General features: G+C 43.8%; 1 protein-coding gene across 2 annotated transcripts in view; it reads left to right on the forward strand.

Annotated features, from left to right (window-relative positions):
- The window catches only part of PHEX (phosphate regulating endopeptidase homolog X-linked), a 275,511-nt gene that overhangs the window by 69,653 nt on the left and 187,438 nt on the right, over positions 1-18,420 (forward strand). For both annotated transcript variants that reach the window (XM_029603400.1, XM_029603401.1), the window contains exons 4-5: positions 4,066-4,152; positions 5,648-5,874. In XM_029603400.1, the coding sequence (XP_029459260.1) occupies positions 4,066-4,152; positions 5,648-5,874 (314 nt within the window). The remainder of the gene's footprint in view (positions 1-4,065; positions 4,153-5,647; positions 5,875-18,420) is intronic.

Here is an 18,420-nt window from a genome sequence, read left to right on the forward strand (position 1 = left end):
CTGTTTCCGATTTATTCTGTGGGGGTCATCACAGCCATGTTACCTATAATAGACTGCAGAGCTGTAGCCAGGCAATTTGGTGCCGATGGTCAAGTGAAAAACTGCACCTTCACCCAATACATAATACATGACACCATGAGCTGGAAGACTCTGTTCAATGTTTGTACAGCAATGCCCATGACTGGTGCAAGGGTATTAGGTGCCCTAGGAAAATTTTACAGCCTTGCACCCCCCACCCCATGACATCCTTCTCTCACACAATTAAAAATCATGCATTTATAATAACAGATTTTGCATGAAAAAGAACATTCACAGCACAGTTTTCTGAGGTAAAAATATCACTTACAATATGTGTTTATATATACATGCACTGCTGAGGTGCCAACCAGAAAACCCTGCAAAAAAGCAAGAGATACTTGGAACCTATATGGTATTAGGCCTATTTATTGGGCATGGGCATGACCTTCAGAGAGCCACTCAACAGCAAAAACCCTACCTATGAAAGTTAATTCAATAAAAATTACACCAGGCCTAAAATAGTAATAAATCCCTTATTAGGAAAACAGAACAATCCAAGCTGTTATAGATCCCTACATCGAAACTACACACTAATGGAATAACTCAGTTCAGTCACACATGCAAAACACAGATAGATCCTCAAATACATAATAAAGAAGACCATACAGTATAAATGGAAATGTACAGACAAAAACTGAACTGGAAACTGCAACAAGCCAAATTCTGTATGCAGTGCAGCAATGTAAAAAACAGAAGCATTACCATTCCTCATCAAACAAAATTAGTATTAGGGATGTGAATCGGGCTTCGGACAATTTAAAATATCGTACGATATTTTCAAAATCGTCAGAAATCGGGGGCTCCCCCAAAACAATAGGAAAACCCCACGATATTGTTCGTGGGGTTTCTCTTATCGGGGGAGGGCGGGAAAAACGGCACACAAAAATAACCCCTAAACCCAACCCAACCCTTTAAAACTAATCCCTTAGCTTCCCCCACCCTCCTGACCCCCCCCAAAAGCTTTTTACAGGTACCTGGTGGTCCAGTGGGGGTCCCGGGAGCGATCTCCAGCTCCAAGGCCGTCGGCTGCCACTAATAAAATTGGCGCCGATGGCCCTTTGCCCTTACCATGTGACAGGGTATCTGTGCCATTGGCCGGCCCCTGTCACATGGTAGTAGCACTGGATGGCCCGCGCCATTTTTAAAGATGGCGCCGGCCATCCAGTGCTCCCTCCATGTGATAGGGGCCGGCCAATGGTACGGATACCCTGTCACATGGTAAGGGCAAAGGCCATCGGCGCCATTTTTATTAGTGGCAGCCGATGGCCCAAGAGCGGGAGATCGCTCCCGAGACCCCCACTGGACCACCAGGTACCTGTAAAATGTTTTTGAGGGGGTCGGGAGGGTGGGTGAAGCTAAGGAATTAGTTTTAAAGGGTTGGGGTGCGTTTTTTGTTTATCGGCTCGGGCACAGCCGATAAACAAAATCGCAATCGGGCCGGACAAAAAAAAAAACACGATGTGAATCGGAACCGGAATCCGAACCGATTCCGGTTCCGATTCACATCTCTAAAAACCATGCAAATAAAAAGAATAATTCAAAACAATTAATGAATAGAATAACATTCAGTAATTAAAAACTCATATAAAATCTTCCAAACATCAATAAAATATTTCAAAATAGACACATCAAATAACACCCAACAATTAAAATAAGGATTTAAAAAAATTCCCTGTTATCCATACCTTGGAACGTTTGATTTCCAGATACCCTGAAATTATCATGGATTAACAGGCAGAGAGGAAATGGGGTAGTTGTGCACACCCATGCTCTCTCTCATAAACACACATGCTCTCTCTCACTCTCCCACACACAAGCACACATGCTCTCTCACTCTCCCACACAAGCATGCATGCTCTCACTCACTTCCTCCTTTACTTAACAGGCAGCACTAGTCTCCTCCTTCAGTCCTGTGGCCAAGGGAACAACTTCCGGCCACAGGGAATTAGACTACTTCCGACAGGGCATGCTCCTCTTCCTCCTCCTCAGCAGCGCAGTCCCGCCAAAATCCACGGCTTGGTAAGCGCGGTCTTAGTAAGTGGAAAAGCAGCGCGGCCCCGCCAGAGTCAGCAGCGTTGCCATGCTGCTTTTCCACTTACTAAGGCTGCGCCAACCAAGCTGTCGATTTCGATAGGGCTGTGCTGCTTTTTCTTTTGCTGTGTACGCGCCGGCCGCACTGCTCTCCTTGGCACATGGCAGCGGTAGCAGTGCCTCTGGCTGTGGCCATATTGGCCATAGGCACACTATAGCTCTGATAGACAGCTCTCAGTAACTGGAAGAGTCTCTGTGCTAGGTAACCTCCCTATCCCTAAAATAGTAGTAAATTTGCTTTAGAGAATCTCAGTTTACATTCACCCACTCCCACCCCCCCTTTTCATTCTGATTGGTTAGGTCAGAGGTGTTCAAACCGGTCCTTGATGGAGGTTGTGGGGGGGGGGGCGGGGGGGGTTTGAATGTATGCAAATATTTCTCATGCATGTTCATTAGGGATATCCTGAAAACCTGACAAGCTGGAGAGGGGAAGCAGAGGATTGGTTTGAGCACCCCTGGGTTAGGTCATTCCTGAGTCGGATGCTTTTTTTTAACTTTCCTATTCATTCACCCTCCCACCCCCAAGTCAATCGTTGTGAATTTAAATAAATTTGAGGACTATTGATGGGAGCATGCCCAACCACAGGGGCCGATGCAATATTATTCGCAGAAAGCGGGCGCTGACTTTTCAGCGCCCGCTTTCTTAACGAACACATGGCACCCGCAAGGGGGGCGCCATGCAGTACGCAAATTAGGGGGTCATGCTAGCAAGGAGGTGCTAGGGTCGCTTGCGCGACCTTAGCGCTTCCTTGCTAACACGACCCCGCAGTTACCAGCGGTCTGCCGGTTATGAACACCGACATCGAGTTTATCGGTGTCTGTTTTCATTCCTGCAGCCGGCCGTTTATGAAAACCGACGCCGAGCGTATTGGCGTCGGTCTTCAAAGCGGACGGCAGATTTTTTTTTAAACTTTTAAAAAGTACAGAAAACAGTTTTTTCTGCTTTTCTGTACTTTTTTTCAGTGTGCTCAGCTATTAACGCCTGCTCCAGGCAGGCGTTAATAGCTGAACAATAAATGTACGCCTGAGACACACATTTATTTTTTTGAATGCGGAGTGAATGAGTAATGGCCTCATTCTCATGCATTTGCATGTGATGAGCGCTAACTCATTCACTCCGCGTCGGACGCGCGCTAAATAGGCGCTAATCCCCCTATTGCATTAGGGGGTGGATTACCGCCTTTTTAACCCGCGTCCGACAGCGGGTTAAACAGTGCGCTCGGCTGAGCGCACTGTATTGCATCGGCCCCAAAGAGTGGAAACGTTTTGAAGCACGTTATGTGACCACAATAAAAAGATGCACAGAAATATATTAAGAAATCCCTTAAGAAACTAAATATATTGGGAATAAAAAGAAAGGAAACCTAGGTATAAGATCCAAAGAGAGCGCAACAGGGCAAACTGGAGAGGAATATCTTCCTCCCCAGTTAATGACTCATTAGGATATTTATAAAATCAAGGAGAAATGTCTGCAGTAGCATGGCCTTATTAAAAACTGATTTCATAACATTAAACCAGTCAGAAATTGCACCAAGCCCAGGAACCCCAGGCAGGCGTGTTAGTAAATCCATTGGCACAAGCCAGCTGGAACTTCTAAATTCTTCTTTAACGGGTATTAGCGCTTCAGTACACAACGGCGTTTATAATGCAGTTTGAAAAAGGCTGTTTCCAAATGATTTTTTTTGTTTGTTTTCCCTGTAGGAGGAGTCTTTGGCAAATAGTGGAGAACTGGTTATTCTTTACCGGATGAAAAATCAATTTTTGATGATTACTCTTTGTATTTTTATATATTGCTATGAGTCAATTAGCCCCTTCCCCTCCCCCCCCCAAGAAAACCTGACTTATTTTCAGGGTATTTTGAGGTGAACTGAAGAATATATTTCTTTTTCATTCCAGCACTGCTCGAGAAACCTATAAGTAAGAGGAGAGACATTGAAGCTATTCAGAAAGCAAAGCTTCTCTACCTATCCTGCATGAATGAAAGTGAGTAGGACCCTGCACTTCTGTGTTTCCAGAGGTCTTCGTACACTCCTTGTCTGGGCAAATAATGACATTTTCACTGGAGAGATGCTATCACTACCAGTTTATAACGTTCTAGTTGAACTTGTAATTCATTAACTGTGTGTTCTCTATTGCACTGGTGCAGTAAATGTTACTTGCTTTCTGTCTCCACCCTCACTCCATACCATCTTCTGGCTCACCTTCATGCCAGTATTGGCACTCGTGACTGAGCACCCACTCCAATCCACCGCTCCCAGGCACCGATATTTAATATTTATTTATTTTTAATATACCGACATTCAATCTGAGATATTACATCAGTTTACTGGAGGTATTTCTCGATCCCCAGAGGCTTTACAATCTAAGTTTTGTACCTGAGGCAATGGAGGGTAAAGTGACTTGCTCAAGGTCACAAGGAATGACAAATCCTGGTCTGTAGCTCACTGCTCTAACCACTAGGCTATTCCTCCTCCCTATTTAAATGTGCTGCCGCAGTAAAAAGGAGGCGCTAGGGGAAATTATGCGTCCCTAGTGCCTCCTCTGTATCGGGCACCCAGGAGAGGTGGTTGTCCGTGTGGGTTAGGGAAAAGGGCGCTCAATTTTACGAGTGTCCGTTTTCCTAACCTGTGCACAGCCATGGGTTAGGAAAATGGACGCTTGTTAATTGAAAGTCCGTTTTCCTAACCTGACCGCTGGCGACATTTTTTTTTCTTACTCCTTTTTTTTCGGTTCTTCCAACTTTATATCTCCATGATATTAAGTCGGAGGAACTGCAGAAAAGCGGTATTTTATGCTTTTCTGTTAACTTTAGGGGCTCCTCAAGAATTAATGCCTGCTCCAGGGCAGGCGTTAATTTTTGAGTAAAAATGTGTGCATTGGGTGCACAGTTTGGTTTTTTTTTTTTTTGCAAAGGTGGGTAATAGCTAATAGTGCTCATCAACATGATGACACTTGAGCACACCCCCCTCTGTAACACATCAGCACCCATCCCTAATGAATACAAGTATCTGGAGTGCCGCAGCAGCGCACTGCACAATGGCAACGCCATGGGACTGACTCCCTTTTCCTTTATCGCTTCCATTCTGACGTTTGACTTGAGAGTTCTGGTGACCCGAAAGCCCCAGTTTATGCTCGTGTTGAGGCAAATGCAGGTGGTCCCTTATGTCCGTCCCACCTTGAAAAGCTAAGTCCACTTAAAATGACTCATTTGCAAGATGGTTGCATGCTTCAGTATCCATGGATCCAAGCATTCTTTCCACAGTTGTCTTCCTAGGACCACTTTTTTTGTTATTTGTTTTTGAGTTGCAGTCTTGTTCACCAGAACTATATGGAGATGCTTCACAATAACTCAGCATGCAACCTTTGCATGTTAATAGAGTGGGCATGATAACAATCTAATGCCTGTGTCTCGGTTTGATTGTCCGAGGTGCCGAGTCCAGCACACCACTCTCAAATGTTTTCAATCTTTGTTTTTCAGCTGAGGTAGAGAAAGCCGACATGAAGCCTTTGATAAGTTTACTGAAGCAGTCATCTTTGCGCTGGCCTGTGCTGGAGTCTAATCTTGGATCTGAGGGAACCTGGTCTGAGAAGAAGTTTAATATGCTGCACACCCTGGTGGCACTGCGGGGTTTATTCAGTAATTCTGTTTTCATCCGTGTCTACGTAGCACCAGATGACAAAATCGGCAGCGAGCACATACTAAAGGTAAGGGTTGCCTTCAAAGGTCATGCTTCTAGAACACTGCAGGAAGAACGCTTGTCATTTGAGCTGGAACCCAATTCTGTGGGGTAGGGTACTGCCGTGTTATATTTCATCCAACCAAAACTAGGACTAGTGGATTGGTTATAACATTGGTCTTTCTTCCCTTTCCTCTTTAGAGACCTGTCATGCAATATCCAGGCAGTGGTGGCCACATGTGTGTTTCTGAAGTGTTCTAAATGAGCATTGTGTTGGGAGACATTTTGAATAGGAAAGACAAATCATAACTGCAAATTATTACCAGTATTTCTTTTCACGCTCATGTTATACTTCACAGATTTAATTGGAAAGCAAAACAGTATGTACCGTTAATGTGCCGCTTCCCTTACAGTCATCATGCTTAAAATGATGGCCTTTCCATTAAAGTCAACCAGCCCGGTGCTGACCTGCAGCGGGACTGAATGTGCATCCTTTCCTTTTACCTCCCGGAATTCTTTACTCTGTGATGGGGTGGACAGAGACCCCAAGCAGGATGAAATCGGTCACAATGTGTGGGTGATGTCATCCAATGGCTCTGATATGGACCCCCTCTCTCAGTGCTCAGAGAGTGTTTCTGAGCATGTGCAGGAGTTTCCGCATGCGGTTACTGCCTCCTGAGTGCTTCATTCTTTTCTTGTCCTAGCTACCACACAGACGTGTCCCTTTATCTTTCTGATTTTTTAGTGAATATCACTGCTTCATTTTCTTCTTCTTTTTGCAAAATTCTTCTTTGTGCAGCTGCCTTGGCAGCACCTCAACAGAACTTTTAAATTCTACTAAATAAACCCCAAACTTTTGAAAGGGAAAAAGCTAAAATGAAGAAGCCTGCGGTCAGCAGTTTCAAGGCCTATGGGTATGGGAAACATAGAAATGACGGCAGAAGAAAACCAAATGGCCCATCCCGTCTGCCCAGCAAGCTTTCACACTTTTTTTTCTTTTTCCTCCTCTCTCATACTTATCTGTTACTCTTGGCATTTAGTAACCTTTTGGTTCTATTTCTCATCCACCCCCGCCATTAATGTAACCTTTTGGTTCTGTTTCCCTTCCACCCCGCTATTAATGTAGAGAGCAGTGCAGGAACTGCTTCTAAGTGAAGTATCTAGCTTAATTGGTTAGGGGTAGTAACCGCCGCAATAAGCAAGCTACTCCCACGCTTTTTGTTTACCCAGCCTGTGCAATTTAGTCCTTGTTGGTTGTTATCTGAATATAAATCCATCTTTCTTCATTCCCCCCTGCCGTTGAAGCAGAGAGCTATGCTGGATATGTATTGAAAGTGAAGTATCAGGCTTGTTTGGTTTGGGGTTGTAACTGCCGTAACAAGCAAGCTACTCCCCGCTTTTTTGTGAATGCAAATGCTTTTATCCACATTTCCTCTTGCCGTTGAAGCATAGAGCACTATCGTAGTCGCATTAACCGTGTGTATGCAACAGACTCTTGGCATGCTCTGTGCTGTGTCTTCTGGTGCTGAGAAATGGACAAGGCCTCACTCTAGGAGATAAAGTGGCGCTGTTGCCCCCCCTTGCACCAGGACTTTGAAGCCTTACTAGACTCTGCTTTATTCAATGTTTCTTTAGAGTAGGTGTTAGTTCCGGAGGACTGGAGATGGGCGAATGGGGTTCCTATTCATAAAAATGAAAGAAACGAGGAGGCTGGGTGAACAAATTAATAGAATCACTGCAGAATCAGTGCAGTTTCTGGAATCCAATAGACTTCAATATCTGAGGCAGCAAGGTTTTACCAAAGGTAGATCTTGTCAGACGAATCTGATCAATTTCTTTGATTGGGTGAGCAGAGAGTTGGATTAAGGGCGAGTGCTAGATGTAGTGAACTTGGATTTCAGTAAGGCCTTTGACATGTTTCCACATAGGCAACACAAATAAATTGAGCACCCTTGGTATGGAACCTAGAGCAACTGACTGACTGGGTTAGGAACTGGTTGAGTGGGAGAAGACAAAGGACAGTGATAAATGGAGTTCACTCCAAGGAGGGAGGGGTTTTACTAGTGGTGTGCCTTAGGGATTGGTCCTTGGACTGGTTGTTTTCAACATTTTGGTGAAATTACAGAATGATTGTCGGGAAAAGTTTGTATTTTTGCTGATTATGTCAAAATTTGCAACAAGGGTGACTACTAAAATGGGCAGTGATCTTCGTTCTAAAGGATATTTGGATAGACTTCAAGATCTAAACCTGTATACCCTAGAGGAAAGGTGAGATAGGGGAGATATGACAGAGACATTTAAATATCTCTTCAGGAGTTTAGCCTCTATCAGCAGAAAGGAGGTTTTAGAATGAGTAGTCATGGGATAGGGGTGAAAGGGTGTAGATTCAGGAGTAATCTTAGGAATTATTTATTTAGAGACAGGGCAGTGGATGCATGGAGCCGCCTCCCAGTGGAGCTGGTGAAGACAAGAACAGTGTCTGAATTCAAGAAAGCATGGGATAAACACAGAGGGTGTGATGAGAATTGGTTGGGCAGATGGGCAGACTAGATAGGCCATACAAGCTTTTTCTGTCATCACATTTCTATGTTTCTATGTTTCTAAAATATTGAAACCTAATCATGATCATCAGTATTATAACAATAATAAAAAATCAGATATCATATTATAACCCATTCCTAATTGTGTGATGTCTAAATGGGCAGGGCCCAATTGCAGAAGTCAGATTAATTCTGATTTTGTAAAAATATATGCTGCGGTACCTAATCAAAGGCCAGGAAGAGGAAAAGGAGCTCCCAAATCAAGTCTGATGGGGGAGCTTGTCAGACAGAGTATATCTGCTAGCAAATGAAATGCTGTTGGAAGAGAGGTGGCTCAAGGCGCTCTGCTGCCTGAGGCGAAGGATGAAATGCCCCCCCCCCCCCCCATAGCCCGGTGCAGATGAAATCACCGAGGGCCAGAGCAGAGAGAAGGCAATGGAGGGGGAAGTGACTTGTCCAAGGTCACAAGGAATGGCAATAGGATCTGAACCCTGGCTTCCCTTGTTTGCAGCCCAATACTCTAACCACGCAGTTTTTGGGCCTGTGATTTTTTTGTTCTCAGTCTTCGCACTAGGGGGAGCTGGAGAAAGGTTTTATGGGGCAGGGTGGCCAAACTTCCTGGGTCTAGAACTAGGACTCCTCCATGCCCTATTGCCTGCCTCCCACCCTTCTCCAGGATCTGCCCCCTGGGGGTGTGAGAGGTTGGTGAATGATGGGAGTCTCTCTTAGGGCTGATACAAGGGTATTAGAGGCCTTAGACAAACCTTACAGCCTTTCATTCCCCCTTCCCTCCCCTCCCCATATAATTAAAACTTATGCATTCTTTTGCATTTTAAAATGTATTAAATTCCCCAACCTAAAAAGGCAGATTGCATATGGAAAATACACATTCAAAGTACAATTTTCTGAAGTAAAAATCACTTACAACATATATATATACACTGCAAAAAAACACACTTTCAATAATAATAGTTTAATAAACTTAGACTTAATAAACTGTTATGGCCGCTGGCCGTGGCTGCCTGCAGCCGGCTCAACTCACGTCATGTCATCCTTGGCTCTCTACTCCCGGTGTACTTGCGGTTGTGGCCAGTCGCTGTCGCCGCTTTCCTCCTGGCTCCCTGTGCTCCACTTGGCAGCTGGGATGCCTCTGACCAGTGTTCCGACCCTGGGCCTCCCTAGGCACGCATGCGCGCCATCTGTCCTCCCTTTAAAGGGCCAATGGCGGGAACTTCAGGCTCGTTCCTGGCTGATGACATCACGGGCCTGGGATATTTAAGGACTACCTCCAGCCTTCACTAACCGACTTGGCAATGAGTTCCCTGGTTCCTTTCTGGTGCTTGCTCCAATACTCCAAACCTGTTGTTCCTGCTCTACGGATCCCTGCACTTCTCGTCGGTATCCTGTCTGCGTTTCCCGCTCCTCGGGGCTTAGCTCAGTGCTTCCACAGCTGGGACCCTGTCTCTGTGCTTCCCGCTCCTCGGGACCTGGCTCAGAGCTTCCACAGCTGGGACCTTGTTTTGGTGCTTCCTGCTCCTTGAGGCCTGGCTCAGCTCTTCTTCACCTGGGACCTTGTCTCTGCGCTTCCCGCTCCTCGGAGCCTGGCTCAGTGCCTCTACACTTGGGATCCTGCCTTAGCACCTTCCACTCTCCGGGACCAGCCTCAGCTCTTCTACATTGGAGATCCTGTTTCAGTGCTTTCACTCTTCAAGACCTGGCTGAGTGCTGCGACATTACCGGACTGTGTCTCTGTGCCCCTGCACCTCGGGACACCTCTCAGCGCTTCTACATCGCAAGGTCCTGTGACTGCACTGCCCGTTTCTCAGGCAGTCCCTCTGCGCTACTACTCTACTCATACCTGCTACAGCGGATTCCCCGCTCTAGCCCTGCTTCAGCATACCACAATACAAACCTCTGCTTCTGCACCTCCTCTCCTCAGGGCCACTCCCACGAGGTCCTGCTCTACTGTCTTCAGAACTGCGGTGGCCTTTCCCCCCTTGAGGCTTTCTCTCCCTCTCCCTCTCCCTCTCCTTTTCCCTCCGAGAGTACCTCGGTCTTGGACTATACCCAACCTCACTAACACACTCTGCTTCCAGGCACCCGCTCTCTCCGGGACCAGCCACACAGAGGTACTCCTAAGAATAGCCGGCCCCGGCACCCAAAGGCTCAACCTACGGGGAACGAGGGCCGGTACTGGCGAACCTGTTTGCCTCTGTTCCCGGCCAGCCTCGCCTTCCGACAGTGGGGACCTGCAGGGCCCAACCCCACAGGTAGCATTAACCCCACCTTGAGCCAAGGGTCCACAAATCCTAACAATAAACCACCTTTCTCATAGATATCAAGGCAGTTTACTGGATCCCATATGGTATTATACCTATGGTAAAGTGCACTGAGTGTAGACTTGGCCCACAGAAAGCCAAGAATAAACTGAACTACAATTCCAATATAGTAAGCCTCCCATATCATAATTACCAGCACTCAACCTATGAAAAAAACATACTGCAAATATTACATCAGGTCCTAAGCACCAATACATCTCCTATTAGGAAAACTGATTAAAGCCAGGTTGTTGTAAATCCCTACACAGAAACCACATGCTAGCAGAATAGTCACACAAGCAGAACACAGACAGACTCTCACCAAATACAGAATAAAGAGATGATAAAATATAAATTGAAACGTGCAGACAAAAATGGAACTGGGAATCACAAGAAGCCAAACTCTGTATGCAATGCAAACACAATCAAGAAATATAAAACATTAAACATACCAATAAAAAGAATGTCAAATCTGCTGATCATTTCAGCCAATTAAAAACACGTATAAAAATGTTTAAAATATTACCAAACGCTAATAAAATATTTCAAAACAGCAGATACATCACATCCAATAATTAAAACTAACAAAGATAAAAAAGAAAAATCTCTCACTCTCCATACCTGGGAACTTTAGATTTCCAGTCCTCCTGAGATTGTCATAGATTGGAGGAGGGTGCTCAAACTTTAACCTCTCTCACACACATATATACAGGTACTCTCACACACGCACAGCCATGTGCGCAGGCACTCTCCCTCATAGACACACACACACACACACACAAATCCTCTCATACATACACATACAAACACCCTTCTCATATATACACACAAGCAAGTTGCCTCATATACAACACACATACAAGCAGGGTGCCTCACATACAACACACACACACACACAAGCAGGCAGCCTCACACACACACACACACACACACACACACACACACACAAGCAGGCTGCCTCACACACAACACACACACACATACAAGCAGGCAGCCTCACACACACACACTCACACACACAAGCAGCCTGCCTCACACACAACACACAAAAATTATGCCTTTTCCCATTCTTCCACCACCACCGACCTGGGCTCAGGTTGGCGGCCCATGGCCTCCTTTCCTTTTCTTTGACCGCCACTGTCTTGGGTTACAGCAGCGGCTCGCGGCCTCTTTTTTCCTCGCAGCTGTCACTCGGGCTTTTCTTCACTTTCTTCAGCCGCCGCCACTTGGGCTCCAGCAGTGGCTCGTGGCCCTGCACTGCCATTTCTTCAGCTGCCGCTGGCATGGGCTCCGGCGGTGGCCTCTCTTCCATTTATTCAGCCGCCGCTGGCTCGGGCTCCGGTGACGCCTCACGGTCCCTCTTCCTTTCTTCAGCTGCTGCCAGCTTGGGCTCCGGCGGTGGCTCGCGGCCCCGCACGGCTTTCTTCTAGTCAAGGCTGGGTGGCTCTGCCATGGCCCTGCAGGTTTCTCTTCGGGCCTGCAGCGCCAGCAGCCCCTCTTCTTCTCTTCAGCTGGGAGCGACCGACCCACCAGGGGAAGCCCGATCCCCGGATAGGGCAATCCACCCCCCCCCCCCTTTTCAAATTCCTAGAGCAGGCATAATAAAGTCAGGTTGAGGCGGCTGTGGCAGGAAGGTTTCAGGGGCAATTTTGCTGCCTCAAAATCTTTCCGCCTGAAGCGGCCGCCTCACCCTGTCTTATTATAGAACCGCTCCTGTGTTGGAAGCTGAATTAGCAGAAGATAAGAAAGAACACTGTACTACTTCATATACAAAACCCTATGTACCATCCATAAACTAATTCATGATGAGAAATCAGACTGGCTAAACACAGCATTACGGGTACACGTCCCACACAGAAATCTTCGATCAGCAAATAAAGCACTCCTAACCATCCCTTCAGTTAAAACAGCAAGACTAACCCAAGTGAGGGAAAGGGCCTTATCATTAGCAGGACCCACAATTTGGAACACAATGCCTCCAGAGATCAGATTACAAAGTGATCTCATGGCATTTAAGAAAAGTTTAAAAACATGGCTTTTTAAACAGGCATTTTACAAGGAGACGGGAGAATAGAAATTATTCAGGAATAAGCAGATAAACACAGACACACAGTACTTATGACAATACAGTAGAGTAGTCTATGAACCCCACATCACAACTAGCATATTGATAACACTATGTATAATAAATTTACCCGTAAAAGTACTTTCAGTACACTCGGTCATGACCCACTTCTCTAAAAATTATTTTGTCTAATGATATATTGTAACCGAACCTTTGACGGCACCTGTTAGAATGTACTATAGTACACTTTTGCCTACATTAAATATGTGCCTACATGTAAACCGTTGCGATGGTATATAACTATATAACTTAGCGACGGTATAGAAAAGATTTAAATAAATAAATGCCTTAGCAAGTAATGAGTGAAGCTTAGTGGTATTTTATATATATATATATATGTATCTATATCAAAACTAAATAAGCATTTATCTCTGCATGGGTTCACCACATAGCCATACTGATCCTGAAAGCCAGAAATCTACTGTGGGATTGCTGTGATAAAGTGTCCTTCTAAACATGGGAATTGCTTCTTGCAGTCACTTAAATCGAAAACCTAGGATTACACAATTATATTTCATCAACTTTTGTCTTCCTCAAGAGTAATAATATCCTAAGACTGATCCAATCTTTGCTTGTTTATTTTATTTTATTTTTTCAAATGGAATTGAAGATCTCTATTTTGATACCTGCCTCATGACGCCTTGGTTTGTGCCAAGATTTAGCATGACAGCTCTAGAATGAGGGCTGTTTGCTTATTTGGGTATCTGTAATATATGAAATGCATTTAGGTTTTATACATATAGCCAGTAAATAAAACAGAGTTTTGTTTATACAGCATTCATATTGTTCCACTTACATTTGAAGTTACTTACAAGGGAGAATTTAGATGACCTGCAGGAGATAGATAATGGTATCTGCCATCTCAAACTGCTAGCAACCAATGGCTGTCCTGCAGATTTGGCAGGGGGTTACCACGGTAACCTGCTGCTGACCATTTACCTTCGTGAAGCAGACCATGGGTTGCTGGCAGTCGGAAAAGGTCCAGCTTATTCTCTCATCGCTTGATAATGACTTTGCAATTGTTATTGCCAGCATTATTACTTTTTTAATAGCTGAGTTTATAACCATAAAATTGTACTTCTTCCTACAGAGCATAGTTCTAGTAGCTGCACTGGTCCTAGGGAAAAACAGGATTCTTTCCAGATTGTTTTTTATTTTTTTATTGAACCAGAATAAATATCATCTGAAGATGCATGAGCTTTTGGAGACCACGCAAGTCTTGCTTTCAGGAGTTCTTTTCTTCTCTGAGAATTGGACTTGTTTTCTCCTGAAAGCTGCTGTACTACTTCATATTTATTTTATTTATTTAAAAATACTTATGTTCTGCAATGATCAAATTTTAAATGTGTCCAGGGCGGATAAGAAAAACCTGAAAACAGAGCGTGATAAATATAATAGAACATGATGAGAAAGGGAAAGGAGGAGAAACAGGGTGTGAACAGACTTTTTTTTTTCATTTTATTTTATTTTATTTTTTTTCACTTGTTTTATTTTTTCTTTGTATGGCAAAAATTAACAACGACACCGGCCTCAGTCTGCCAATGCCAGCTGGAATAGCAGCAGCTGCAGGGCAGGCAGACTGGAGATCATTCCCGTCCCATGAAGACATTTTTAACAGGGTAAAGGGATCCAGGAGGGAGGGGCTAGGGAGCATTGGGGAGGGCCCAGAAGATTATTATTATTATTAATTTTTTTTTTTAATGGTGATGGTGACCGCCTTAATATTTGTTAGATTTTCTTTCATTTTGTTTCAAAGAAGAAATGAAATGAAACAGAATATTTCATTAAAATGTATTGGGTTGTTTCTAATGAATGAACTTCCCTAAGGAGACATGCAGGATTTCACTGCTGGTTTGGAAATCCAAATTATCTTTGATGTCTAGGACATTTCTCATGTTAATAAAATTCCAAGAATTGAACATAGCCAAAGAAGGAACAATTTTTTTTTTTGCCTCCAAACAAATTTCAGGAAAGACACAATGTCCAGAATTTCGAGTAACTTCTTGAAGCGGGCCTTGTGTAGATGAACACGTCAGTGACTTTAGAATTAGGACATGAGAGAAAAAATGCAAACTGAATCTGTGTATTAGGAAAAGGATTGTCCCTCCAATAGGTCCTGCTTTTCTTTTTAAAGCAGGAAAACCGGAAACCATTAACATAATTGCATGCATAAATATATATCAGATACAGCTTTCATTGCAAAAATAACAGGAATTGAGTTGCACCTTATAGACTAACCAATTTATTAAAGCATGAGCCAGACTAACATGACTGTCCTTCTGAAGAGCTTTCATTACAAATTTACAAATTACGAATTGCAAATTTCCATTATGTTGGCAGACATCTTTCCTTGACTAGATTATGGACCATGGGAATGTTTTTCTTTTTACATCAGCTGAAATAAACACTTTTATAGCAGTGCAAGTAACTGAATTTTATGCACTAACACACTAAACTAGTATTGTCTTATTGCTGGCACTGATAGTGAGCACTTGAACCACATGGAAGATGATGCCGTTACATCTGGGGTTTGCTCACCTCACCCAGATCAAGCCAAAGAGGCTGATTCAGTCCTGGTTTTGTCCCATTGCTTCCATGGCCATGCAGTTCCTACTTTTCTTGGGAAAATCAGTACTGAAACTCAATGCATAAAATAGGGCAAAAACCGGGATGGGATCAACCTCTTTGGGTTGACCTGGTTGAGGTGGTAGCCCTAGTTACAGTATGAGAAATTCTAACAGGTATCCCGTTGACAGCTTTAAAACTCCAGATCACATTGCTGTATAAGAGTCAGGCCACAGAAAAGCATAAATACCGTACGACACCATAAGGGTATTCATCTTCTATTTGCTTGACTTTCGTTAAAGTGTGCTTTTGCTGTTTACACAGTAGATGTTACAGAGCCAAACTAGTTAATCAGAATCAAGCTGTGCTCTCTCCCCTTCTTGCTGCACAATATATCATTGCTAACGGGACACATTCCACAATCAGCATCTTGTTTGCTTTTCCTCCGATGATGTATGAAGGAGAAGGTTCATGGCTTGAGCATTATCCCTGCAGAGCTGTTGTATGTCTTTGCAGAGTGACTTATTGAACTAGCACTTGGCTGACATGACATATGCCTCCCTTGAACTCGGATATACAAGATTCTGTAAGATTAGCCAAACTTTACATCTGCATATATCAAAACACTGTAACAACCAGGTGATTCTTACCACCAGTAAAGTATTTATGTTTTCAGTTTTCACATCCAGTCTTGCTTTAAAATAAAATTCATTTTGGTAGTGTGTGGAAGTGTAAGATCCCTTTTTAAAGTTAAACCCATCTCTGTACCATGGTAGTGGTACAGTCTGGTATCATGTACCGAAGGAATGGAAGTGGTATGATCTAGGAAGAAATACACTGGAGCCTAGGGAAGATCTGTGGGAGGAGTCTTCCCTTAGATGTGGTGAAAGAAGCTTAGAGGCGGTCCTGCATAGGAGAACAAGGGCAGCTGCATCATCTATCTAACCCTATCCTGAAGTCTGCAGGGAGTCAGTTGTTCACTAAATGAATGTGAACATTTTCCACCCTCGGCATTTTTTGTGAAGTCTGTAAATCTGTTTCATTTGGACAAATCAGAACTTAATGTTCCATTCACGATATTGATATGGGAGAGAAGAAAGTATCCTGTATGTGTAGGTAGTATTCAGAGAAAAAAAACAGAAAGAACTAACTGTCCCAGTAGTGAGATGTTAGAAGTTGAAATGTCTTAAAGCCAATCCATTGTCTAGTAAAGTATGAAGTCTGGCAGTGATGAGAGAGAAAAGAATATTTCTATAATCACTTGTTGTGGTTAGATAATATAACTAGACTCCTCTTACTTTTGTAAATGCCTGACATCTCCATCACTTCTAGAGAAAATAAAGTACAAGTCAGAGTGACCACAGTGAGCAGAGCAGGATCTGTGCAGAGAAAGGAACCTAAAGAGAGGTATGCCTGGATTGTTGACAACAGTGTTTTCCAGTTTGGGGACTCCACAATCCCCCCCATCTTGGAAGACCAGATTACAGCAAAGGTTAGCGCAACAAGCTAGTGTGTTCTCATGGCATTGTAGGGTGTGCAAAGGGTGTAGTTCCCGACATATGTCTTACAAATGACACCCCATTCAGGGAAAGGTCAAGAAGGATAGCCCCAGGTGATTTAGATGATGTGAGAAGGCAGCTGGAGGAGCTCATGCAGACAGGAATTCTCTCTGAATCCCATAGCCTCCCCCATTGTAGTTGTTAAGAAATAGGATGGGACTGCACAACTATGTGTTGATTATTGTAACCTGAATTATAAATCGATCCCAGACCCAGGAATACCCTTCAAGATAAGCAGGCACATGAGTATTATAGGACAACGCCTGACCAGTACACTACACCATGAGTTGAGAATACCCTTGATTCTCTGATTGGGAGTCAATTGTTCTTTGTCTTGGACTTACTCAGTGGATATTAACAAATACCAATAAGTGAAGGTGACAAGGAGAAAACTGCATTTATATGTTCATTAGGGTTTTACCAATTTAACTGACTCCCTCTGGGATCTTAGAGGCCCCAGCTACCTTTCAAAGGTTATTGGAGAAGACTGTGGGGTAAATGAATCTACTAGAAGTGCTAGTGTATTTGGATGACTTAATAGTTTTTGGAAAAACTATTAGGAATATGAATAAAGATTACTTAAGGTACTTGACTGGTTGGCACAATGTGGACTAAAACTTTCATTGGACAAATGTAAATTGTCAGGCTGAGGTTAAATATGTTGGACGTGTTGTTTCTAAGGAAGGAGAGACCACATATCCTGATAAGATAGCTGCCCTCACCACCTGGCCACATCCAGCCAACCTCAGAGAGTTAGGTTGTTTTCTGGGATTTAGTGGTTATTATAGACAGTTTGTGCAAAAACTGTTCAAAGATTATAAACCCATTACTAGGGTTGATGCATGTTAATCCACCCATGAACAAGAAGCAGAAGCATAGAGTGGCTGACAAGAGAGAGTATTACAAGTTATTGGAGTCATTTGGCATAAGATGGATTCAAGAATATGAAGTTGCCTTTAGAAGGACCATACAGTTTCTGTGTAATGCACCATACTTGTATTTGCTGACCCAGGCAAGCCCTATGAATTGCATATAGATGTTTGTCTGAAGGGCCTAGGGGGCAGTTTTATATCATCTACATCCAGAAAGACTAAGACCTGTGGCCTATGCAAGCTGTGGTCTGAATAACTACCTTGCTCATAAACTGGAGTTCTTAGCTGTTAAGTAGGTGGTTGTGGACAAGTTCAAAGATTACCTACATGGGGTTGAATTTAAGGTAAAAACAGACAATAACCCACTGACTTATGTGTTAACAAGAGCAAAGCTGAATGCATATGGGCGCCATTGGTTGGCAGCATTATCCTTTTATAAGTTCAATCTGCAGTACCGACCTGGAAGTACTAACAGGGACACCGATGCACTGTCCTGGTGGCCCCACAGGATAATATTATCCAGAGGGATTGGTATAGTTTATCAGAAACTGGAGTGGCAGCAGTGTGTAAACAGGTGGGGAATGGGACTGAAGGT

Source organism: Rhinatrema bivittatum, chromosome 5 (assembly GCF_901001135.1).
Source record: "Rhinatrema bivittatum chromosome 5, aRhiBiv1.1, whole genome shotgun sequence".
Taxonomy (NCBI): Eukaryota; Metazoa; Chordata; class Amphibia; order Gymnophiona; family Rhinatrematidae; genus Rhinatrema; species Rhinatrema bivittatum.